Source organism: Schistocerca cancellata, chromosome 1 (assembly GCF_023864275.1).
Source record: "Schistocerca cancellata isolate TAMUIC-IGC-003103 chromosome 1, iqSchCanc2.1, whole genome shotgun sequence".
Classification (NCBI taxonomy): domain Eukaryota; kingdom Metazoa; phylum Arthropoda; class Insecta; order Orthoptera; family Acrididae; genus Schistocerca; species Schistocerca cancellata.
In genome coordinates this window covers 348,872,165-348,898,577 of record NC_064626.1, presented here as the reverse complement: position 1 = coordinate 348,898,577, position 26,413 = coordinate 348,872,165, and the positions used below count along the sequence as shown (strand labels likewise).

The window sequence follows — 26,413 nt, the reverse complement described above, 5'->3', positions numbered from 1 at the left end:
CGAAAAGTTTTTCACTGCAGGCAACACTAGAGTCGAAGTGTTAATAATGAATCACCCTTTCTCACTATTCTCGAGAGCGATCGGAAAAACAGCGTTATTTATTTCGTTGCTAACCAAAGATCCAGAGCAACGAATAGAATGGCGTACAGCCAGACTGCACGCAGGTAGAAAATATACTGCGCAAGCATCGCTTGTTACAAGATCTTTGGTACAACCACAAATTGTATTAACTTTGATGTACTGTTGACATAATTTGACGTTTTGGTGTGCACAGTGGTATCACACATTGAAAATTTGTGTTTATTGTTTGTAGGGATATAGTTACAACAGTCGTGATGGGAGCATTTACAAGTAGACAACATGCAGGCGTTGAGGAAGTTGATATTGTATCGAATCACGCATATAAATACCCACCTAGATCAGGTGAAGTGAAAAATTACTTATGGTGGTGAATGTGTACGAAACATCCACAAATAATCTGTTTGCGCTAAATTGTTGTCATGTTCATGTGCAGTAGCAGGAGTTATTGTTAAAACCAGCTGTTAAGGTTTGAATCGCAAGTAGACAAATTATTGTGTAGACATGTGTTACGTTGTAGATTCAGAATGTGCATATACTACGTTGATGATTACTACCAGACTCCCGAAAACTTCGAATAATGTTGCACTTATTGCCTTATATTTGGATGTATAGTCACGTTGCAGTTATCTCCAACTTTCCACTGTTTCAAGTAATTCTTTTCGATGCCGTATCGTTGACAGTACCATGTACTCCCTTATGTATCTTTCCCAGTTGTTGTTGTTGTGGTCTTCAGTCCAGAGACTGGTTTGATGCAGCTCTCCATGCTACTCTATCCTGTGCAAGCTTCTTCATCTCCCAGTACCTACTGCAACCTACATCCTTCTGAATCTGCTTAGCGTATTCATCTCTTGGTCTCCCTCTACGATTTTTACCCTCCACGCTGCCCTCCAATACTAAATTGGTGATCCCTTGATGCCTCAGAACATGTCCTACCAACCAATCCCTTCTTCTGGTCAAGTTGTGCCACAAACTTCTCTTCTCCCCAATCCTATTCAATACCTCCTCATTAGTTATGTGATCTACCCATCTAATCTTCAGCATTCTTCTGTAGCACCACATTTCGAAAGCTTTTATTCTCTTCTTGTCCAAACTATTTACCGTCCATGTTTCACTTCCATACATGGCTACACTCCATACAAATACTTTCAGAAATGACTTCCTGATACTTAAATCCATACTCGATGTTAACAAATTTTTCTTCTTCAGAAACGCTTTCCTTGCCATTGCCAGTCTACATTTTATATCCTCTCTACTTCGACCATTATCAGTTATTTTGCTCTCCAAATAGCAAAACTCCTTTACTACTTTAAGTGTCTCATTTCCTAATCTAATATCCTCAGCATCACCCGACTTAATTCGACTACATTCCATTATCCTCGTTTTGCTTTTGTTGATGTTCATCTTATATCCTCCCTTCAAGACACCATCCATTCCGTTCAACTGCTCTTCCAAGTCCTTTGCTGTCTCTGACAGAATTACAATGTCATCGGCGAACATCAAAGTTTTTATTTCTTCTCCATGGATTTTAATACCTACTCCGAATTTTTCTTTTGTTTCCTTTACTGCTTTCTCAATATACAGATTGAATAACATCGGGGAGAGGCTACAACCCTGTCTCACTCCCTTCCCAACCACTGCTTCCCTTTCATGTCCCTCGCCTCTTATAACTGCCATCTGGTTTCTGTACAAATTGTAAATAGCCTTTCGCTCCCTATATTTTACCCCTGCTACCTTTACAATTTGAAAGAGAGTATTCCAGTCAACATTGTCAAAAGTTTTCTCTAAGTCTACAAATGCTAGAAACGTAGGTTTGCCTTTCCTTAATCTTTCTTCTAAGATATGTCGTAAGGTCAGTATTGCCTCACGTGTTCCAGTATTTCTACGGAATCCAAACTGATCTTCCCCGAGGTCGGCTTCTATTAGTTTTTCCATTCATCTGCAAAGAATTCGTGTTAGTATTTTGCAGCTGTGGCTTATTAAACTGATTGTTCGGTAATTTTCACATCTGTCAACACCTGCTTTCTTTGCGATTGGAATTATTATATTCTTCTTGAAGTCTGAGGGTATTTCGCCTGTTTCATACATCTTGCTCACCAGATGGTAGAGTTTTGTCAGGAATGGCTCTCCCAAGGCTGTCAATAGTTCTAATGGAATGTTGTCTACTCCCGGGGCCTTGTTTCGACTCAGGTCTTTCAGTGCTCTGTCAAACTCTTCACGCAGTATCGTATCTCCCATTTCATCTTCATGTACATCCTCTTCCATTTCCATAATATTGTCCTCAAGTACATCACCCTTGTATAGACCCTCTATATACTCCTTCCACCTTTCTGCTTTCCCTTCTTTGCTTAGAACTGGGTTTCCATCTGAGCTCTTGATATTCATACAAGTGTCTCTCTTTTCTCCAAAGGTCTCTTTAATTTTCCTGTAGGCAGTATCTATCTTACCCCTAGTGAGATAAGCCTCTACATCCTTACATTTGTCCTCTAGCCATGCCTGCTTAGCCATTTTGCACTTCCTGTCGATCTCATTTTTGAAACGTTTGTATTCCTTTTTGCCTGCTTCATTTACTGCATTTTTATATTTTCTCCTTTCATCAATTAAATTCAACATTTCTTCTGTTACCCAAGGATTTCTACTAGCCCTTGTCTTTTTACCTACTTGATCCTCTGCTGCCTTCACTACTTCATCCCTCAGAGTTACCCATTCTTCTTCTACTGTATTTCTTTCCCCCATTCCTGTGAATTGTTCCCTTATGCTCTCGCTGAAACTCTGTACAACCTCTCGTTCTTTCAGTTTATCCAGGTCCCATCTCCTTAAATTCCCACCTTTTTGCAGTTTCTTCAGTTTTAATCTATAGGTCATCACCAATAGATTGTGGTCAGAGTCCACATCTGCCCCTGGAAATGTCTTACAATTTAAAACCTGGTTCCTGAATCTTTGTCTTACCATTATATAATCTATCTGATACCTTTTAGTATCTCCAGGGTTCTTCCATGTATACAACCTTCTATAATGATTCTTAAACCAAATGTTAGCTATGATTAAGTTGTGTTCTGTGCAAAATTCTACCAGGCGGCTTCCTCTTTCATTTCTTAGCCCCAATCCATATTCACCTACTATGTTTCCTTCTCTCCCTTTTCCTACACTCGAATTCCAGTCACCCATGACTATTAAATTTTCGTCTCCCTTCACTATCTGAATAATTTCTTTTATTTCATCATACATTTCTTCAATTTCTTCGTCATCTGCAGAGCTAGTTGGCATATAAACTTGTACTACTGTAGTAGGTGTGGGCTTCGTATATACCTTGGCCACAATAATGCGTTCACTATGCTGTTTGTAGTAGCTTACCCGCATTCCTATTTTCCTATTCATTATTAAACCTACTCCTGCATTACCCCTATTTGACTTTGTGTTTATAACCCTGTAGTCACCTGACCAGAAGTCTTGTTCCTCCTGCCACCGAACTTCACTAATTACCACTATATCTAACTTTAACCTATCCATTTCCCTTTTTAAATTTTCTAACCTACCTGCCCGATTAAGGGATCTGACATTCCACGCTCCGATCCGTAGAACGCCAGTTTTCTTTCTCCTGATAATGACATCCTCTTGAGTAGTCCCCACCCGGAGATCCGAATGGGGAACTATTTTACCTCCGGAATATTTTACCCAAGAGGACGCCATCATCATTTAATCATACCCCCCCATGAACCATGGACCTTGCCGTTGGTGGGGAGGCTTGCGTGCCTCAGCGATACAGATAGCCGTACCGTAGGTACAACCACAACGGAGGGGTATCTGTTGAGAGGCCAGACAAACGTGTGGTTCCTGAAGAGGGGCAGCAGCCTTTTCAGTAGTTGCAAGGGCAACAGTCTGGATGATTGACTGATCTGGCCTTGTAACAATAACCAAAACGGCCTTGCTGTGCTGGTACTGCGAACGGCTGAAAGCAAGGGGAAACTACGGCCGTAATTTTTCCCGAGGGCATGCAGCTTTACTGTATGATCTTTCCCAGTATGGTGACTTTAAATTTGAATTCTTGTAGAGTTTGTCACGTGAAGTTTGTTACTTGCACTTTGGCTTCAATTCAGTGATTTGTTTTCAGCTAGGTGAATTTTTCTGCAAAAGAAAGGAGTTGCTCTGGTATGCCACCATCATATCCTTTCCTCAAGTAGATTGTCTTTTCAAGACAAAAGAAATCATTGTTTTATTAGAGTTCCACCAGAGGAACTGGCACGTTGCGCACTATTTCCGTCGGCATATTTTCATAACTGTTTTATTCTAAACTACACTTAATAAACTAATTTGAAACAGGATTCCTAAAACCATGACCAATAAAATCCTGAGTATTTTGATTTATGAAGTTGTTATTTGCCTTCTCCACACTTTCCTTATTTATACAGTGGTAAATTAATATGACACATTCGTTTTCACAGTGGGCTAATCCTTAAAATTATTCTGAAGGTATTAACGAATTGAAACACTGTAGTGTTGCATTATGTTCAAAGTTAAATGAATTTGTTAGTTTATGAAGATATTCAAAAGTACAATGTAAATACTTTGACTTCATTGTAGTTGAATCAAGAAGATAACAGATCCTTGCCCATTACAGAATCCATCGGTTGACATGAGTCCTTGAACAGCCACCTTGCTACACAAAATCCGCTGCAATAAGTTGTTGTTGATATCTCAAATTTATCATGCTCACTGGGTATGGAGCCCAGTCAACACAGAATATAGAGGTACTCAGGAGGGAGTAAGGGAGAAATAAACGACGACAGTGACAATTTTCTCATTAAAAATATATTTGATATAGATAACTAATGGGACACCCAGGAGCATTTAGGAGTTTCGGACAGACACACACTTGATAAATATATCTCCTCAGCCTAAAAAATAATCAAATTAATAAAAAAGTCTATTAAAATCAAATTACATACCTACCATCCATGAAAAAACAGTATTCACAAATAAACCAAATATTCCGTCAGTACTTCCTCCGAAACAAGCATTTGTACTTATTCCCCCCCCCCCCCCCCCCCCAAAAAAAAAAAAAAAAAAAAAAAAAAAAAAAAAAAAAAAAAAAAAAAAAAAAAAGAAAAGAAAAGAAAAAAAAAAGAAAAGAAACTGAAAACCTTCTTCTCCAGTAAAATGCAATAACCAGAAAATATGTAAAAAACATAAAACTTCCTACTTCGTAACTTTCCAACCAATAAATAACTGAATGATCAGTCACTTCCTTTGTAGTGGACTCAAAACTACACAGATGAGAAGAAACAAAAATAATAAGTCAGATTGACAATAATGGGGGTTACCTTCCTAGATTTATGCAATCCGGTTCCCTGCTTACCATCAATCACCATGGTTTGTCCCTCTGATAGTGCCATATAAAACTGTCACTGGTACAGAAAGGACCTACTATAGTAATTTCCATAGGATCTCTACATTTTTGACATTTAGCACATCCCACAAGTACAGCATACTTCTGAAGGGAAGCTATGATGCTACGCATATCACACATCTGCTCTATATCAAACAAGGTGGAGTGGTGTTTAGCAAGTGACTTGAATTTGGGAGAACAGTGGTTCAAATCCCGTCTGGCCATCCAGTTTTAGGTTTTTCCTGATTTCCCTAAATTGCTCCAGGAAGATGCTGGGATGGTTCCTTTGAGAAAGGCACTGGCAATTTCATTTCCCATCCTTTTGTAATCTGAGCTTGTGCTCCTTCTCAAATGATTGCATTCTTGATGGGACATTAAACTCTAATCACCCTTCCTTCCTTCCTTCTCCCTCATCAACATATGGCTGTTAAATTTCACTGCTGGATCCACCACACAACCAGCACTCACAATAATGTTTTACAAATAACAACAGGGTTGTGGTTCTTCTGAAAAACTTGGAATCCTCAGAGAATTAGATTTTATCTGGAAAAATCATGGAAATGTTAGGGAATTTCATGAATTTGATAAAATCACAGGGAATTCTGCATTTTTAATCTAGCATTGAAATTGGATTTGATTGAGTTTTATAAATCATCAGTTGTAAATATATTTATTATCTTGAAGTGTGTTAATTATATGAACATTATTCCACATAAATTATCAGTGTTTAAAAACTGCAGTCAAACTACTGCTTGTGGCTGGTATGTAGCTCAGCTGAGAGGAAAGAAAGGTCATCATTGTGGTATGATTCCCACCCCCTCCCGGGTCGACAGAAGCGTCCGATCCAACGCGTCGGCTTTGACCCGTGACGTAAGGGTGTTGTCGTGTGTGATGTCATGACGGCGCGGAGTTTGGTTTGAGTGTGGCTGTCTCTAGTTCTGTTTTATCTTATTTTATTTACTTTTCTGATCTGTTCGTTCTATCTCGTGAGATTTTTTTTTAAATTTAAAAACGCTTATTACTTATTTTAATTATCTGTTTCCTCATTTCTGTTTTAGTTTATTATATTTATCTTTCTGATCTGTTCGTTCTATCTCGTGAGATTTTTTTTAAAAAAAAAAAGACAAAAAACACTCATCAACTACTGAAGCATCTTTATCTTCTATGGGTTGCAGGGGTTACGACCCCTGGGGAGGTGGGTGGGTATTCATGCATGGCTGTCTTCACTTACACGTTGTAGCTATGCAAGGCGTCTAAATTTGTTTATATTTAGTTTGCCCCCCCCCACCCAAAACACCCCATTTCCCACGCTTGTCCCGTTAGTGTCATTAGGCTTCTTGTGGAAAGTGTGTGTGTTTGTTTTTGTTTCCGCTATATTTGTGACGTCTTGGGTCAAAGCAGACGGGCGGGATCGGACGCTTCCATATTTCCCCCCTCCCAGCTCACCATTAATTAATCAGGATCTTCTTGACACAAGCTTCCTACTCTCAAGTGGTTTTCTTAGGGATATTTTCTCTCTCTCTCTCTCTCTCTCTCTCTCTCTCTCTCTCTCTCTCTCTCTCGCCCTCACCCCCCCCCCCCCCCCCTGCTTCAGGTTTGAGTAGCCATCCTGAATAACTTCACTGACATCAAAATTTAACATGAAAGCACCACTTCAAGCCATGCACCTGTGTCGAACCACCTTCTTCTCACGTAGAAACTTACAAATACTGTCCATATATGATGTCATTGGCAACAGTATCGTTGTCATGGGCCAAAGCTGACTATCAATTTTGAAAGCTTCAAGTGACTCCTTGTTATTGTTGTTGAGCCGTGCGTTGTCTTACTCTGCCATTAGCTATCAGTTTATCAGAAAAAGCTTTAATCGAGCATAGCAGATTTCTGGTTATGTTATTATTACGCTTCAGTGTCTTGATGTCTCCTTTGTACAGAAGCTTTGAAACGCTGTCACCAATGTGGTGTACATTTGCAAAGTATTTTTCTTTGTCTTTGCCGCTTTTTATGCAAGTCCCATGTTGTTACCAAATGACTCCATTGCTCTGAAGCTTGACATAGCTTTTGTAATCCAGGTGGCAGACTAATAAATATGAAAGTCATAGAAATAACCGTATTAAAAAGAAAAAAAGTTAAGACAAAAACAAGGCATCCCTCTCAAGCACTTATTTGTGTTTAACTTTATAGAAAATGTGCAATGGAGATGGCTACACTTCTAGAACTTGTTTTCTCTGCACTGTTCAAGCAGTGATATAAGTGTCAGTTCATGCTAGAATTGTGGAGTATGTTCATTGTTAGACATGAGATTTCGGTAAGCTAAACAACTTTTCTCCTGAAACTGCCATGTGAGTTTGTGTACTTCAGTTAAAGTAGCTTTGTGAATGGACATTCCAGTGGGTGATAGAAGCCAGAAATCAGTGAAACATAGCTCTTTTTCCGTTTCTACATGTTTGTTTTGTTCTTACATGCCGAGACTTTATAATTGAGTTGAGTTATACAAGGTAGAGGGGAAAAGCATGACACAAGATGATTTATATCGATTGCATGAACATGTGGCATGCTGTGTACTAGCAACACTATTGCCTACCACTAATTTGTGTCAGTCATGAAGCTATTACATTGTAGGTAGAGGCTTCTACGTATAAAGCATTGAACTTGTGTTTGGGATAAGTATCTGTTTGCATTTCTGGTTAAGATTTCCATGATTTTTGTAAATCAGTGAAGGTGAAAGCTGGCATAGTTCCTTTGGCAAGACTGCTTTACTATCTTTGTCCATCTAAGGAAGTGTTCCATTTGTATACCTTAAAATTGATGGGCCGTAAACTCTGACACACTTTCCTTCCTTACTCTGCCAAAACTAACATATATTGCAATATCTATGTGAAACGTAACTAGCCCATTTCACTCTGAATACCCAGAAGGTTATGGCTGATGAGAGTCAGGTAGACACAACAGACATTATGTATGGAACTTCGTCGTTTAGTGTACAAGAACAAGTGCACTTTCCTTGCACATACTTGTAACTGTGTTTCTGCTGGAAAGCGAAGTATGAATTTATCATTGCACGTATACTACAGTGGGCATTGACACATCAGCAGTCATTTTAACAATATCACAAACTGTTACAGTTACTAACAGAAAAATGCCGTAATTCTCTGTGATCATCAGACAAGACTTTTTGTGTGAGTGCTTATAAAAAGGAAATAAAATCAAACAAATGAGCTGATTGAGAATAAGAGGCTACTCATGTTACATGCCTTAATGTTACTTCTCCGTTATTACCCTAAAATGTTTAAGGAGACATCACAGTAAATTCGTAAACAATCCTGTAGTTTGTTCTTGCCCTAACCTTTCCCACCTAACAGATTGTTTGTATGTAATGTGTTTATTCTCACTGGATAGTTGACTTCATATATTGTTTTCAGAATTAGTTGTTTCTAATGAGCAATGTTTTGTAGGTAATTATTTTGGCAGTCACTTCATAATGGGTGGAGAAAGATTTGACACTCCTCAGCCAGAAGCTTATCTGTTTGGAGAAAATGCAGATTTGAATTTCCTTGGCAGCAAACCAACACCTGTAAGTAGGCCACTGTGTTTGGCAATCTCATACTTTTGTCAACTATTACTTTTTGCATGAGTGCTTATAAGAAAGAAATAAAATGAAATAAATGATGTATTTGCTAAAATAGCGTGAAAAAATTGTTTTTAATAGTATTGATAACAACACTTGTTCTATTCTTGTTTGGGCAACATCATATGTGTTGTTGTATTAATTGCACTGTAGTATATTGCCCATTAACAGAAATATTTGCTTTGTAGTTTCCATATCCACCTCCACAAGCCAATGAACCAACAAAAACTCTGAAGTGCTTGGTGAACATCCGCAAAGAATCTCTTCGATTTGTACGTTCTCCAGAAAGTATTGGTAAATGTGGGGATGTAGATATTGAAGCAGCAAAATCATCCCTTTTCAACATAGAATTTACTTTTGATTGTGATACAAGGTGTGCCATAACTGTCTACTACTTCTGTACAGAAGAAGTAACACCAAATGGCATAGTGTGAGTACTTTGAGTATTTTGTCTTTCTTAATTAGTTACCCATAACATTTATGTATGGCACATGCCAACAGAATTTTGTAATACATACTCATATTTTTCTGTACCAGCATTCCGTAATGAAAAAAAAAAACCTAACAAAACAGCTAGATCTAAATGTGCATAAAATTTATTTTATCACTGTACTGTCATATCAACATTGTTTATTGGTCAACATAAGTTGTTGTCAAGAAACAATAAGGTGAAGATGTGAAAGAAAACAAACAATATTCAACAATAGCATTGAACACACATTGTAAGAAGTGAAAAGCACTATCAGCATCAGGTTATACCATAAATTGGCATACAAACAGATGGTCAGTAGAACACCATAGTGAATGACTGATGAATTAAACTAGCACACAAACAACATTTGGTTGGCCTTTTTACTATTTCAGGTGATCACGTGAGTGATCACATACTAGGGACAAAATGTGGCTGCTTTGGTATCAGCTGCAGAATGAAGGCAACCCCTACACAGCACCAGACGTGCCTTGTTGAGATGAGGTGTACTCTTTTATATTGCTGGTGGCTTTTATCACATGCTGCCCCATGCCTCCCTCCTCCAGAAAAGTTGAATCAGCATGAGTGGTGATAGTCGGGAAGTGATCACGGTGCCACAGAGGTGCCCAAGTTGTTGCTGGGATATTGATAACAAAATGAGGAGATTTTTAAAATGGTCTGTTTTGGTGTCTGTGCACATGATTACATTGTTGCTGGGACGAGATCACAGCTTAGAGCCAATAGCTGCAAGAGCTGTATCTTCTACAGCAGAGGGTGAAGGCTGTTGCATTTCTCTTTACAGTGCACATTTGATTTGTGCTCTGGTGTTGATGAGACCTGGGTAAAAAAAGCTTTTCTTAATGAACATTGTTTCATCAATGAAGAAGAGTCTCTTGTTGAGGGAGAAAAATTCAGTTATTTTTTCCCGTGGCAGTTAAATAGCAACCAAGATAAAAAAAAAAAAAGAATTACTATGTAGTTCCTTGTAAATATTGTTTGACATGTTGGTATGTATATATATTTTTTTCCCAAATAAATGTTCATTATAAACCTATGACTGACAGTATCAGAAATTGAAATTGGTCCAAATGTCGAGAATGACTAAAGAAATCTGATGAGGCCAGATCAATTGATCTGGAGCCATCAACATTGGATCACCGAGTGGATACAGAGAAGACAAACAATGAGGAAAAGGACAATTGGAGATGGCACTGCAGATAAAAAAACTCTAACAAGTAATCTAGAGAAAGAGAGAGAGAGAGAGAGACAACATGATACATAGTGAAAAATGAGACCAACAACCAATGGTGCATTGTGACAGTGAGGCAGTAGCAAAGCGAGTATACCACTGAGTTCCTTATGTGCTGCACAATGGAACTTCTAAGGCAGCCTCGAGCTCCAGGTGGCTGGCAGAATGGCGTGTGACACTTCAGCTGCGTATGCTAGCGCTCACAGATGTAACATCTCCACTAAGCACCCTAGGTTCAATTACATGCTGCCTAGTGAGGTTTGAAAGTCTCGGGTTAGCATATTAGATCCCTCCCCCTTGAAATGAACATGTAAGGCCAGAACATCCTGGATGATCTTTTGGAAGGTGAACTGGTGTGTACTTGGTGCCTTGGCACATAAACCTACTTGCTGGGTTGGTGTTCCAGCACTTACTCCCAGCGGCTGGTGTTAGAGACTGGAAACACGTGGCATCGTGCTGGGACACAACAATGTGGGCATCATCGGCTGTAGCTTATGAGAACACAGAAACCTCTGTGTCTATGTCCAATGAAACTGCCTCTGGTTTCCTTGGGTGTAGGTTGTATCTGGGAGTTTGTGGGACTGGCAGTGATAGGCTTTCTACTTCAGGGTGTACCACTGGTGCTGCTGCAGTTGTAGTCACAGACACGGTTTGTACATGGTGCTCCAAACCCTTTGGTGTGTCGACTCAACGTGAAGAGCTGCTTGTGAGTATATATCACCATTGCTGGTGCCCCTATGTCCTTTGCTCTGTACAAATGTGCCTGACTGCTGTTTCTAGTGGTATTGGTCCAAGTGCCGAATTGGGCTTGCCTGGAGCTGTGGGGCCAGGAGATGAATTAGCATTTGCAGTTGTCTCCCGTGGAAGAGCTCCATCAAGCTATAATCCTTGATAGGGGTGGTCCTGTAGGTGTTCAGGAACAGTGTGAGTGTGACTGTTGCAATGGTGGCTCCCACTGCATTCAAAGTTTGCTGTACAAACATTCCACTATCCACTGCGCAGCACCATTGGAGAATGGGTGAAATGGTGTTCTATGAAGGTGTTTTATATCATTTGACGTGCAGAATTATGTGAAAGCTTTTGCCATGAATGAGGGCCTATTGTCTGATATTGTATTTAGGGAAGCCCTTTGATGGCTATAATCTGGACTAGGGTATATATTGTGGCTTTTGTTGTGGAGGGCATTGTGCTTACCACATTTGAATATTTAGAATAGATGGCGATGACTATTAGTCACATAGAGCCCAGAAGTGTACAGAGCTTCCATAAATGATAACAGGATTTTGGAAATATCTAATTTTTATTATTTTTTTCTTAACATATTTCAAAAAAATTGTGAATATCAGTGTTACAATTTTAAGGCCCTTAATACTGTATGCTTGAATTTAGGGTTACCAAAGGGGAGGTCATTTCTGGAACCAGTCCATGCCAAATGAGTATAGCAAAGCATTTCTAATGCAAACTAGACAGACATGATCAACTGTCTTGATCAGGCATTATTTGTGTCAACTGTTATTTCAAACATATTTTGTTCTCTTCACAATAAAATTTTATCGGTGACCTACATTGATTTTGCTTCCGTACATAATTTGGCCGTTACATTTGCAGTTGCTCTTATCATCATGATATCAGCTTGCATGTAAAATTTTGTTTCTGTTCATGAGAATAATGACTTTACCAACACGTATGAACTTCTGTATTGCCTTAAACTGATACTGGCTGAGATGGCACAGTGCTTACAACACTGTACCTGCATTTGAGAGAAGTGGGGACCATCTAGTTATAGGTTTCCTGTTGTTTCCCTAAGTCACATAAAGGTAATGCTGGGATGGGTCCTTTTGAAAGAACATAATCAGTCTCCTTCCCCATTCTTATCCAATCTTAACTTTTCGCCTGCCTCTAATAAATCAATCGTTGAAGGCACTTTAATACCTGGTCTTCCTTCCTACTTACAGATAGTCACCCTGCATTTTATACAAATGCTCTAGAATGGTCTTAACACAATTACTCGCCCCAGCACGTGTTTTCAGAGTTTGTAGGTGTATAACTGTGGAGTGATACTGATTTGTCGTAACTTTCAGCTATTGCACCTGAAACATATTTATCACGTGTCAAACACTTGCAAAGGAGCATGCTTAGTGGGAAGCAGTTCTTCATACCAATATAGAATGAAAAGTTTGTTTGAATTATAATACTGGACCATGTTAAATGAAATTAAATGTTTACATTTAAAAAAAATGTAATTAATTTGTAGATAGTACACTCATATTTTTTACATTTTGTGTCAGCTCAGTATGTTTGGAAGAGCTATGATTTTTCATACTTATTGAAGTGAACAAAAATTAGTAAACATAAATGTCTGATATTATTTTTCCAGTTTTCATCCTCGGAACCCAGGAATGAATTCAGAAACATTTCATTACAAACGTGGAAGCAACCAATTGTTCAGCCAAGCAACTCATGTATTTGACCCCAGCTGTTATTCTGATGAAGAACTTACATACAACACTGACAAAGAAATTATTCCAATTGCAATTCATTGTGTCGCAGAAGATGGGAGTGATGGTAATTACATAATACTTAACAAAATCTTATTTTAGTATTATAGGGAAGTTGATGTAGAAATGAAATATTTTAGGATTAAAGGCGACCACTCACTGAAAAGCAGAAGCATCAAATTGTTGACAGGCACATGAAAAAGATAGAAAACATGCTAGCTTTTGGAGTTATCCTTTGACTGGCTGGAACAAAACACACACACATACGCATGCATGCGCACACACCCAGATATGCTTCTACATGGTGCCAGCTAGATTAATGGTGCCAATGCTACTTTGTAGCAGGTGGACTGGTTGTGGTGAGAGTAGAGTAGAGTTGGGTGGGGTGGGTATAGGGACAGGGAAATGGGAGGCAGAGAGATGGACTGGGGTTGGACGGCTATTGGCTCGAAGGGAGACATCCGGGAGGATTGCGGGAGGGAGGGGAACAGATATATGGGCTGGTATAATCTTAGCAGTCAGTAGTAAGCGGCACATGCTGAAGGCAGTGTGGGGATATGAATTGGGAGGGGGTGACAGGACAGAGGAAAGGGAAACCGTAGGGTGGAGGGTGTGGAGACAGCGGGTTACCCGAGATCGATGCCAGTACGATTATGGGAGTGGAGGATGTGTTGTAGGAATAATTCCCATCTGCACAGTTTAGAGAAGCTAGTTGCGGAGGGGATCTAGATGGCTTGGGTTGTGAAGCAGCCATTGAAACTGAGCATGTTGTGCCACAACATGGTCAGCTTTATTCTTGGGAAAAAAATGGTTGTTTTATTAGTGTGAAACTATCACTATCTGTTGTCTCCTTTAATTGGTTTTAGTAGTGTTACAGATGTATTTACTCACAAGGGAACATCCCCATCGCACCCCCCTCAGATTTAGTTATAAGTTGGCACAGTGGATAGGCCTTGAAAAACTGAACACAGATCAATCGAGAAAATAGGAAGAAGTTGTGTGGAACTATGAAAAAATAAGCAAAATATACAAACTGAGTAGTCCATGCGTAAGATAGGCAATATTAAGGGCAATGTGATGCGAGGAGGTCCATGGTCCCGTGGTTAGCGTGAACAGCTCCGGAACGAGAGGTCCTTGATTCATATCTTCCCTCGACCGAAAATTTTAACTTTTTATTTTCAGTTTATGTGAAAAACTCTTATGTTTTCATCACTTTTTTTGGAGTGATTATTACATCCACAAGAAAACCTAAATCGGGCAAGGTAGAAGAAACTTTTCACCCATTCGCCAAGTGTACTAGTTAGGTGGGTCGACAACATATTCCTGTCATGTGACGCACATGCTGTCACCAGTGTCGTATACAAAATATCAGACGTGTTTTCCTGTGGAGGAATCGGTTGACCTATGACCTTGCGATCAAATGTTTTCGGTTCCCATTGGAGAGGCACGTCCTTTCGTCAACTAATCACACGGTTTTGCGGTGCGGTCGCAAAACACAGACACTAAACTTATTACAGTGAACAGAGACGTCAATGAACAAACGGACAGATCATAACTTTGCGAAAATAAAGAAAGCAAAATTTTCAGTGGAGGGCAGATTTGAACCAAGGACCTCTCGTTCCGCAGCTGTTCACGCTAACCACGGGACCACAGCGCTCCTCGCCTCACATTGCCCTTAATATTGCCTATCTTACGCATGGACAACCCAGTTTGTATATTTTGCTTATTTTTTCATAGTTCCACACAACTTCTTCCTGTTTTCTCGATTGATCTGTGTTCAGTTTTTCAAGGCCTATCCATTGTGCCAACTTATAACTAAATCTGAGGGGGGTGCGATGGGGATGTTCCCTTGTCAGTGGCATTTGTTGTTGTACTTGTTCCTAGATATGATAAGCAGACATCCATTTTGACACACTCCTCTTTCTAAGGCAACATTTTGTGTGTAGCATTTCTTGTTTGTAGTTATTATATCATCTAATTAACAACAATGGGCTTTCCTTCTGGTTTAGAAACATACGGGCTCATAAATTTATGTATTATCAATGTGGAAAGGAACTAAAAACTGTGCAGTACATGGGAATGAAAGCAGTGCTTTATATGAGTGGAGAAATGTTCTATTTCATCCCCTTATAAATTTCAATATAGGAATGAAATACAAGAAGATCAATAACTATGTAATTGGTCCTGGTACAGCTATCCCTCAACTCTAAGCCTGGTTTGAGTACTGCAATAAACTGCTATTCTTTGTATGGCAAAAAAAGATCCCAGGTAGTTCAAAGTGGCCTTAGTTTCACATGCCTACCGCAACTAATCACACATCATGATTTTGTTTACTTTTCTATGACAACATCACAGTTACAAATGACTTTGGCTTTTAAGCAGTGCTAATGATAGTCTTTTGCACCTCATACTTGAAAGCTGATACTCTAATTTCAGAGATCTTGTTTCACCAAATGGAGTATAGCCATGGTCCTATTGTAGGCAGTATGCCCTTGCCTTCTGAACTTTGAACTGACTTACCAGTTAGTTATAGAGAACTTCCAATTTAATGTAAATAATAGTGCAAGTTGAAATTTACCAGAAGTGAAGAAAGCAATTATTGACAGAAAAAATTGTAGGACCAACTGTGGATTGAAACCTGGACTTCAGGATTCATAGTCTGGCAGTTATCCATTATTGTTTTGAGAGTTCAGTACCTTTAAGGAAAATTCGGATGAAAGTCTTACTTTTTTTTTTTTTTAAATGAGGAGGAGGAGGAGGAGGAGGAGGAGGAGAAGAAGAAGAAGAAGAAGAAGAAGAAAAGAAGAAGAAGAAGAAGAAGAAGAAGAAGAAGGCTATAGTAACTCCAAGCTCAAGTCTATATTTAATGCATCACGTCCATTGCATTTGTAAAATTACTAACATTTCACAATCATGAAAATCAAAAGTTAATATTAACAATATTGTGAGAAGGAAAGTTGCTACTCACCATATAGTGGAGATTCACCCAACAGATAAAGACTTGCAAACAATACACAATATGTGAATTTTAAAATTTTCCCGGTGAATTGACTGTTCAAACAAATTTCGGGCTTGCAGCCGACCGGCTGCAAGCCCGAAATTTGTTTGAACAATACACAATATATATGACTACGGTCAAATCAGCTTAATGTGACTTGATCCAAACAGACTCTGTTGGTGTGTAGGAACAAGGGCTTTCACCATTTCAGTGTGGATCTCAAAGTTTCAGATCCACAACTGACCTATTTTTATGACTGGCATCTGCTGTGAAGGAGACTTTCCTACTTTGTCAGCACATGATAGTGGTCTTCCTTGACATACGAAATGCACACAATACAGCGCTGTGTCACTATCTCTTAATTATGTTACCTGGATGGGGCTTCTGAAGCAGTCTACCAATTTTTATTAAAAACTCCTGTACCTAGTAGGAGCTGGTACAGGATTCTTAAGGTTCAGTCTTGAGCACTACTCTCTTCACATTTACCGTAAATCAAATTGGTGCCATTGCAGAACCAAATTTATTGCTGGAGTTGTCTGTCACTAACTCAGCAGAATGTCGTCTTCATGCAACCCTTCAGAAGACAGGGGTATGGGTCAGTGATGATGAGTATAGTTTTTTGTCCACAAAATTTACAGCTACATCTGCATGAGTACTCTGCAAATCACACTTAAGTGCTTGGCTAAGGTTTCGTAGAACTTTTTAAGACTATATCTTTGCCACTCCACTCATGAATAGCACCTGTAAAAATAAACACCAAAATCTTTATTTAATATCCAGGATGGAAAGTAATTATTTGTGACTCTTTTTGTTGTGCTTATGTGTGACACAACGTCTCCACTATATGGTGAGTAGCAACTTTTCGCAATATAGTTAAATATTTTATGTAGAAACAAAGATTTATCATATTTTATTATAATGGTCATTTCTCCCTATATAGGTGGGAGTCTACAAATTATCGTTGCATTCAGTGGAGAAAGTTGGGTGACTGATGTTTTGTGGAAAGATCTCACCGCAACGAAAAACACCTTTGTTTTTTTGCCAACTTTCTTATCATGTCCATGACACTCTCTCCCCTAATACAAAATAAGCAACCACTCTTTGAACTTTTTCAACGTCCTCTGTTAATCGTATTTGGTAAGGAACGTCTATCACTCAGCAGTATTCCAGAAGAGGGTGGATGAGTGTAGTGTAGACAGTGTCTTTAGTAGATTTGTTGGATTTTCTAAGCATTCTACAGTAAAACAACAGTTTTGATTCACCTTGCCCACAACATTTTCTGTGTGATGGTTCCAATTTAAGTTTTTCATAATCGTAATTTCTAAGTACTTGGTTGAATCAACAACCTTTAAATTTATGTGATTTAAAGGATTTTTTATTTACTATTTTGGGGAGCTCACACTTTTTTTGTTGTTTATAATTAGTGTGCCACTTTTCGTATCATAAAGGTATCTTGACTAAATAATTTTGCTTAATTTTGATGTTCTGATGACTTTACTAGAGCATAAACAAAAGCACATCTGCAAACAATCTAAGAGGTTTGCTCAGATTGTCTCCTGAATTGTTTATATAGATTAGAACCAGCGGAGAGCCCATAACATTTATTTGGGGAACTCCAGATATCACTTCTGTTTCACTAGATGACTTATTGGCTGTTACTGCAGACTGTGGTCTTACTGACAAGAAATCCAACCCTACACCTGGGACAATTCACCATAGCCACACAATTTGATTAGAAGCTGGTTGTGAGGAATGAAGCCAAAAACATTCTGGGAATCTAGAAGTACAGAATCAACTTGAGATACCCTGTTGATAATGTTTATTACTTCTTGTGAATGAAGAGCCAGTTATGTTTCACAAGAATAATGTTTTATGAATCTGTTCTGACTATATGTCAATAGATCATTTTCTTTGAAGTATTTCATAATGTTCAAACACAGTATATGTTCCAAAATCCTACTGCAAATTGATGTCAGTTATATGAATCTATAATTCAGCACATTATTTCTATTTTCTTCCAAGTGCATCAATACGACCTGTGCAACTACTCCGTTTTTAGGTGTAGAGCTTTTGTTGAGCAAGTGGTTATGTGTTACTGCTAAAAATGGAGCTACATCATTAGCATACTCCAGAAAGGACTTAATTGGCATACAGTCTGGATGTTATGGTATTTAGTTTCACTATGACTACCTTGTGGCCACTAATCCCTGCATCCATTATGACTCTTTACTCATGATTGGTTGTTGTTAACAGGCTAAATATCTCATTACCATCATTTACACTTTCTGTGGGATCCTGTACTAATGGCTCAGAATAATGTTCATATAATTTCAGATGATGTTTTATTCCTACCATCTACATGCATTTTCACCAACATACCAAGGGTGGATTGAAGCTGTTAGCAACTGTCACTGCATGTTTCGGTACCTATTTGAAATAAGACTCAATTTTCTTGGAATATTTCAATTACAACAACATCTAGTTGGGAGGCTTGGTGAAAGGAACTCCCAGTCATGCACTTCTACAGACCTCAGTCCACCCACCCACAGGATGACCAATGGGTATAAATTAAACTCCCTATGGCTCTTTAGAAATCCTTTTAGGGAGCAGTCTGCGCAGGTTCTAGTAAAATTTTGCCGGTAACGTACAGGTCAGCAGCGCCTTCTCTTTTAGGTGTACTAGACCCTGTGCACCACAGTTGAGTCCACCTGTCGACTGCAGCTTTCCACATGAGTCTCCTTGTGGAAGCTGGTATTCCACTAGTAAAGAGACACTTCCAACACCTCTTCAATTATGTTCTTAGGATTTATTATAGACTAGAATATCCCTGTTACGTACAGTTTTCTGGATCCGCAACATCTTTATTTGTTTGAATCATTTGAAAACAGTGAGAACAGTAACAATAATAGTAAAAGACATTCATCGGGAGCTCTTTTTCCTCTCACAATAACTAGTCTCTCTACCACACCAATGGAGCTCTCATCATGGTGTATTTCTCAACATGTAATATGAGTGGGCCTCCAGCATGGCATTAAGGTTCACATAAATCCTAATAATCATCACTATAGTTTCTGTTGGGTCCTCTGTGGCTGTGCAATCTTTAGCCTGATATATAGTGCTCTCTCCAAGGATGATGAGAAAGTCAGCTATGCATTTATTGATACAAATGTTTGTGAACAACACTCCCTTTTCACGGTATGCAGTGTGTACAGTGAAATTAGTGATAGCACAAAGTGCTCTTACACACATAAAACTTCAGCCTGTCGAAAACATTCTCCAGTGCATTGACTCTCTTAGTAATTTGAAGGTGATTGAAAATTACTCTCTTATTCATCTATTGGTGTCCACCATTTCCAAACTTTTATATGACCTTGACAGTGCTGGAACCTCCATGGTATTCCTCTGGACACTGGACCATATAGGCATTTCTGACAATGGTTGTTCTGGTACATTAGGTAAGGAAGCCTCCTTGATGGACCTTTTGCCAACAAATCCCAAAAGCCAACTTATGGACACGTATCAGACAGTGTATCTTACAAAAATGGGAAAAATAATGGGTGATCAACATCTGACTCAAAAAACTTCTAATGATAAAAGCTTCTATCATTGAAATGGAAGATGGCACTTTTCTCCTCTCAAACAGAAGATGTAATCTTATGTGAAATCCCTATTGATTATACTTACCTCACATATGACTACATTCTGTGGCAAGAGAACCTTCCTCAGCACACCTGAGGAGTGACACTGATAGTCATCACATTGCATACCCATGTGCAGACTCACCTGAGGTACAGCGTACTTTATATCTTTATGAGATACTACTACAGGTCCTAGTTGATAGTGTGGGAAAGTAGATATTACTCCTTGATTTAATACTCTCATTTTTATAGTTGACTTACGGGGTGGAGTTGGGAAGGGGATCACTCCTGCTGCTTGTTTTAGCCCGTGGATGGTCCTGAAATAACTCTACCCAGGCCCAGACATAAACTCCAAATCTTACCTCCCAATACTTGAAATTTATTTATCCCTTATTTGTCCTTATCACTGATAATACACTTGTTGGTCACTGTCCTCACCCATCCAGCCCTTTCCCTGTTCCCATTCCAGCATTACATAGCTGTCATTCCACCACCACACCCATTCTTTTTGTTTCTCTTCTTTTCCACTACTACTCCCCTCCCCCTCCCCACCTCTCTGCTGCCCACAGCCTAAACTGCAGCACTTCACTGTCTGCCACCCCCACCATACTATCCCTCCTCTTCCATGCTCCAGCATCCTCCTTACCCCCACCCAGTCACCACTCCCATCATGCACTGGTGCTGCTGCTTGCAGTGTGGTTTTTAGTTGCCTGAGACTGCAGTCGTGTGTGTGAGTTACATTTGCTTGAGAGAGAGGGAGAGGGGGAGAGAGAGAGAGAGAGAGAGAGAGAGAGAGAGAGAGAGAGTATTGTTGACAAAGGCCTTAATGGCTGAAAGCTATAATTGTGAGTGTTGTCTTTTTGTTGTGCCTATCTGCGACTCAGCATCTCCGCTATATGATGAGTAGCAACTTTGCTTCTCATAAAATTGTTACATTCAATCCTGGATTTTCCATTTTTTGAAGAACTTGTTCCATTCTTTTGGTGTCCTTTCCAGGTATTGCTACAGAGAGGGTAGTGGTGGGGTACATATTCCACACCAGCTCTTACGCTACATTAATCTTTATCTTCTCTGCCTTCATCTGTGCATGACTTATGTCCTATTTATCAGTACCCTCAATCCACTGTTCTCAGTAAGTCATTTCTTGTGACAGTGTCACAACTCTAGACACAACTGTCTCTACACTTCTCATAAAACTCTCTTATTGGTTAATTGATTACAAGGATAAAAAGACTAATAGGTTGAGTCTTGAAAACCCCAATCATCATCATTGTCATCATCATCATCATCATCATCATCACTATGCAGATGACAGCAATAATTATGCATATAGTGATTTCCATCATGCTCATGACACTGCGGTATACAGAGAAATGCATATGCTGGACTGTTGGACAATTTAGATGTTGTTTTGCTAGTGCATACCTTCTGTCTACTCCAGCTAACAGTCGTAAGTTAGTACATTTGACAGATGATATAGTTGTAAAGGTGTTACGTGTTTGTGGTAGCATACTAGAGGAACCAGAAAATAAAAATAAAAAAAGCCTTATCCAAAAAAGGAGTTGTGACAGTATTTGTTTCCTTAACAAACTGAAAACTATTTAATTACCATTTTTGACAGTCAAGACAGTAATAGTGATAGAGTACCTCTTGGGGAGGGGGGATACAACAACAATATGTATAATGATTACTAGTTACTCTAGTTATGGAATGTAAATATCTTTAAGATTGCTAGGCATACTCAAAGCAAACATTGAACTACGTTAATGTCAGCAAGAAAATGCAAGTTCTTGGGAGTTTAAAAGAAGCAGACTGAGATGCTATCAGCGGGAAGAATGATGGATTCATACTCACACTGGCAGGGATAAAAATGGTGTATCTGACTATATGAACTCACTGTTGCATTAGAGCAAAATTACTCTTTTCAAAATGTGTATATTATTATTTTCTTCTTAGCACTTATAATTTTAATATGTTGTATTTTGATAGATGTGGAGTTCCAATGCCATTTTAGTAAGTTGAAGGGAATCATTCCAAATATTCACTAAGAGTTGTGTCCTTTCTGTGACATTTGTATTTCAGATGATAGCCAGGAATGTTATGTTATTGCACCCTGACTAACATTTCTCCTAAAATTTTGTTTTACAGAACCACATCAATCACACACGACAATAGCTGTTGTAGATCACCATTCAGATGGCACATATGTTTTGAAAGCACTCAAGCAAAAGCTGTATGTTGATGGCCTATGTTACCTATTGCAAGAAATATATGGAATTGAAAACAAAAATAATGACACTGCAAAGGTCTGTATCATTGTTCACTGCTCAACTGCAAGAATAAAATTATCTTTTTAAGATTATATACAAAGTGTGAAAAGAGGTTTTGATTTAAAAATTATACACACAGTTCATTATATCATATTTAATGTATATCAAAGAAATAAGTTTATTGCAAATACGTGATAAAATTAACAACTAGCAAATAGTAGTAAGTAGTTTACTAATAGCAGTTAATAGTGGATGCTATGGAATGCTACAATTAGACTTTTAATAAAATCTGCAATAGGAAGTATTTATGTCACTGTTTAGAAGACAATAGATAATTCTTTTTATGTTAAGCTTTATTTTTTTGGGGGGGGGGGGACTTAATACCCTGTAATTTCATGTAAGTGGCACTTTCTTCTTTCAGGCAGCTGGAGATGAAGACACAGAAGATAATGGATCTGAATGTGTAATATGTATGTGTGATGTTAGAGACACTTTAATCTTACCTTGTAGACATTTATGTCTTTGTAACTCTTGTGCAGATTCTCTTCGCTATCAGGTAAGTGCCCTCATACTTTAAATCAAGCCCAGAATTCATGAGATATTCCCTTCCAGCGAGTGCTTCCCTCTTCAAGTGTACTCTTGGTCTTGCCACAGCCATACTGGCCAACTACAAGGATGACTGTTAGTCATCATGAGCTGTGTCTAGTCCCTACACGTAAAAGGTGTAAGATATAAATTACAAAAACCTTGATTTTTATTTAGTTATTTGTCTCAATGAGGCAAATCAATGAGATATTTAAATACTTACATTAGATTTATTTCACTTGGTATTGACAAGTTCTGAATTATCGATTTCACTCTGCATTGTAGTGAAACAAAGTTGATGCTCCAATGACGCATTGATCACTGCATTAGGCTGAAGAGATTTAATTGACTTAATCGATGAAAATGTAAATGCACAAATATATGGTGGTCCAAAAAAAATATTGTGTTGTAAGAGCGAAGTTTGCGAGTTTCGGTTACCGATATTTTGGCATGACCAAAACTGCAACATCTCTTTCTATTATCAATAGCATGAATGGATCATTTTGTAAACTACACACTTCTTGAAGCTCACTTTTAACAATTCCAAGACTGGTTTTCATTGAATTGTTAACGAAAATGATACCCTGCTGTAGAAATTTAAAATGTTTAAAGTGACTATGAAACTCATTGGAGACATCATCAGTAATGAAAGTAAATCTTGAAACTTTTTCTTCCATGTGTTCTCATTTCAGTTCAGAGTAACTTGAAAAATTGCAGATATTTTCCTTGTTTAGTTGCAAATTAAATTGTGTAAGTTTCCATTAATATCTATAAACATATCAGAAACAGTGCTTTCCTTTCCTCTGCAAATGCAAATTCAAATTATTAGATGACTTGTAAAATCTGTTAAAAATGCCAAGTTAATAAAAGAAAAGTGAAATCTGCTGCTTATTTTCAAATTTCTTAGTATCTGATTTTACTTCTTCATTCAAAAACTAGAAAAGCTCTTTTCTCTAAGTGCAAATAGTGAGCTGAACATGTTTGCACGGTCAACCAACAAACTTTTGAATGACGAAGTATGTCTCCATAATCTGCGCCAACTTCTTTCACAAACTGTTTAAATTTTTGTTGAGATAGTGATTGATTTTCTTCACATATTGTATTGGTAATTTTTGTCACTTCGTTCACTGCGGCAAGTGTTCAGACACTTTTTGCACATAGTGTGCCCAGATGAATAATGTATTGAAAAGTTGAACAATTTATTCAGTTTTTTCTTAATTTACCAGTGAATCGTCTTAACTATGACCACAGCTGGTGCAGCATTGGCACAAATTGCAGAGCATTTTTTAAAACTACCAATTTTGTTAACAAACTTTGTAACAGTGTTAAAATTTCCAATTCACTGTATGAAATACTACAACCAGCCACAAGTGTTTTTTAAATGATTTTGTTGTACTGTCAGTACACTATATGATCAAAAATATCTAGACACTCCCAAAAACATACGTTTTTCGTATTAGGTGCATTGTGCTGCCACTTACTGCGAGGTACTCCATATCAGTGACCTCAGTAGTCATTAGTAATCATGAGAGAGCAGAATGGGGCACTCTGTGGAACTCACAGACTTCAAACATGGTCAGGTGATTGGGTGTCACTTGTCGTATGTCCACGCTCCTAGACATCCCTACGTCCACCGTTTCTGATGTGATAGTGAAGTGGAAATGTGAAGGGACACATACAGCACAAAAGTGTATAGGCCGACCTCGTCTGTTGACTGGCAGAGACCACCGACAATTGAAGAGTGTCGTAATGTGTAATAGGCAGACATCTATATAGACCATCACACAGGAATTCCAAAATTGCACCAGGATTCACTGCAAGTACTATGACAATTAGGCGGGAAGTGAGAAAACTTGGATTTCATGGTCGAGCTGCTACTCATAAGCCACACATCACGCCGGTAAAGGCCAAACGACGTCTCACTTGGTGTAAGGAGCATAAACATTGGATGATTGAACTGTGGAAAAACGTTGTGTGGAGTGACAAATCACGGTAAACAATGTGTCGATCCGATGGTAGGTTGTGGGTATGATGAATGCCCGGTGAATGTCATCTGCTAGTGTGTGTAGTGCCAACAGTAAAATTCGGAGGTGGTGGTGTTATGGCGTGGACGTGTTTCTCATGGAGGGGGCTTGCACCCCATGTTGTTTTGCGTGTCACTATCACAGCACAGGCCTACATTGATATTTGAAGCACCTTTTTGAAGAGCTTTTTGGAGATGACGGTGGTATCTTTCAACACGACCGAGTACCTGTTTATAATGCACGGCCTGTGGTAGAGTGGCTATATGACAGTAACATCCCTGTAATGCACTGGCCTACACAGAGTCCTAACCTGGATCCTAAGAACACCTTTGGGATGTTTTGGAATGCTGACTTCGTGCCAGGACTCACCGATCGGCATTCATACCTCTCCTCAGTACAGCACTCCATGAAGAACGGGCTGCCATTCCGCAAGAAACCTTCCAGCACCTTTTTGAACGTATGCTTGTAAGAATGGAAGCTCTCATCAGGGCTAAGGGTGGGCCAATACCATATTGAATTCCAGCATTACCAGTGGAGGGTGCCACAAACTTGTAAGCAATTTTCAGCCAGGTGTCCGGATACGTTTGATCACATAGTGTAGTTTTGGGCCTGAACCTATCATCAGATGGTAATGTTGACTTTATTGCAAGTTTTACAACTGTGTCTTCATAAAAAGCTCTCATTTATGTATTATAAGACAGAGGTTTGACTTTCTTTTACGATCAGTCAACTGAACTAAATCCAAGATGGATCAGAAACTTTCCAAATCTGTTGTACTTGGCAACATAATGAAAGTGAGTAACTTTTCTTGTACAGGAAAGTCGTCCATTATTTAGTGAATAACAATTAGTAGTTACGTAGGATCTGCTTGATCATTACTCTTGTTTGTGCACGAAGAATATGCCAACAGTTTTCAATTAAATTATTTAGTTGCTTTTTTATGCTGTGTCCTATATCAAGAATTTTTTACTCTGTTATGTGAAAAGGCAGCTGTTTTATAGTTGACATCATAACCAAATGCTTTTGCCATTTCTGCTGCTCAAGCACGATTAAGTCATTGCTGAAACATTTCTTGAGCTTGCTAATTTGAAGCATACCGCATAAAATGCAGTTAAAACTCCCTTGGTTCATTCAGCTCTTGTATCTCTATTTTTATGTTATCCATTAAAATGCAAAATTTGTTTTGAGAGTGATCCGTGTATTACTTCACGGACTGGAGAGAGATGTCCAGCAAGGTTACTACATTTGTTTTGACAGAAGCATTTTTTGTGTGTTAAACATGTTTTTTTTCTGGGAAGTGTGTACAAACAAGTACCTAATTTCCCACTCCTCATTGGAAACGTGGCAATCAGTATTCTTCCTTTTTGATTTACTTAAGAACCACAACAGAAAAATAACCAGATCGATAGGCACAGTAGTAACCATAGTATCAACCTGGGCAACAGCATAACAATAAGGAGAGTAAATGTGAATAAAACATTGAGAGAAACAGTGATGCCTCTTCAGAGTTGGACAGCAAGTGAAGGTATTAGAGCCCACAGTTTGAGGAAGCAGTTGAAGAGATACTGCCCCAATTGATTGCTGATAACAAAA

The 26,413-nt window shown here is 38.7% G+C and overlaps 1 protein-coding gene across 4 annotated transcripts in view; it reads left to right on the top strand.

Annotated features, from left to right (window-relative positions):
• The first annotated feature begins 219 nt into the window (after positions 1-219).
• Positions 220-26,413, top strand: part of LOC126173769 (probable E3 ubiquitin-protein ligase MGRN1) — a 190,727-nt gene continuing 164,533 nt past the window's right edge. For all 4 annotated transcript variants that reach the window (XM_049920982.1, XM_049920985.1, XM_049920983.1 and 1 more), the window contains exons 1-6: positions 220-423; positions 8,917-9,035; positions 9,278-9,519; positions 13,185-13,372; positions 22,090-22,247; positions 22,633-22,767. In XM_049920982.1, coding sequence (XP_049776939.1) covers positions 336-423; positions 8,917-9,035; positions 9,278-9,519; positions 13,185-13,372; positions 22,090-22,247; positions 22,633-22,767 — 930 coding nt within the window. In that variant the 5' untranslated portion in view covers positions 220-335. The remainder of the gene's footprint in view (positions 424-8,916; positions 9,036-9,277; positions 9,520-13,184; positions 13,373-22,089; positions 22,248-22,632; positions 22,768-26,413) is intronic.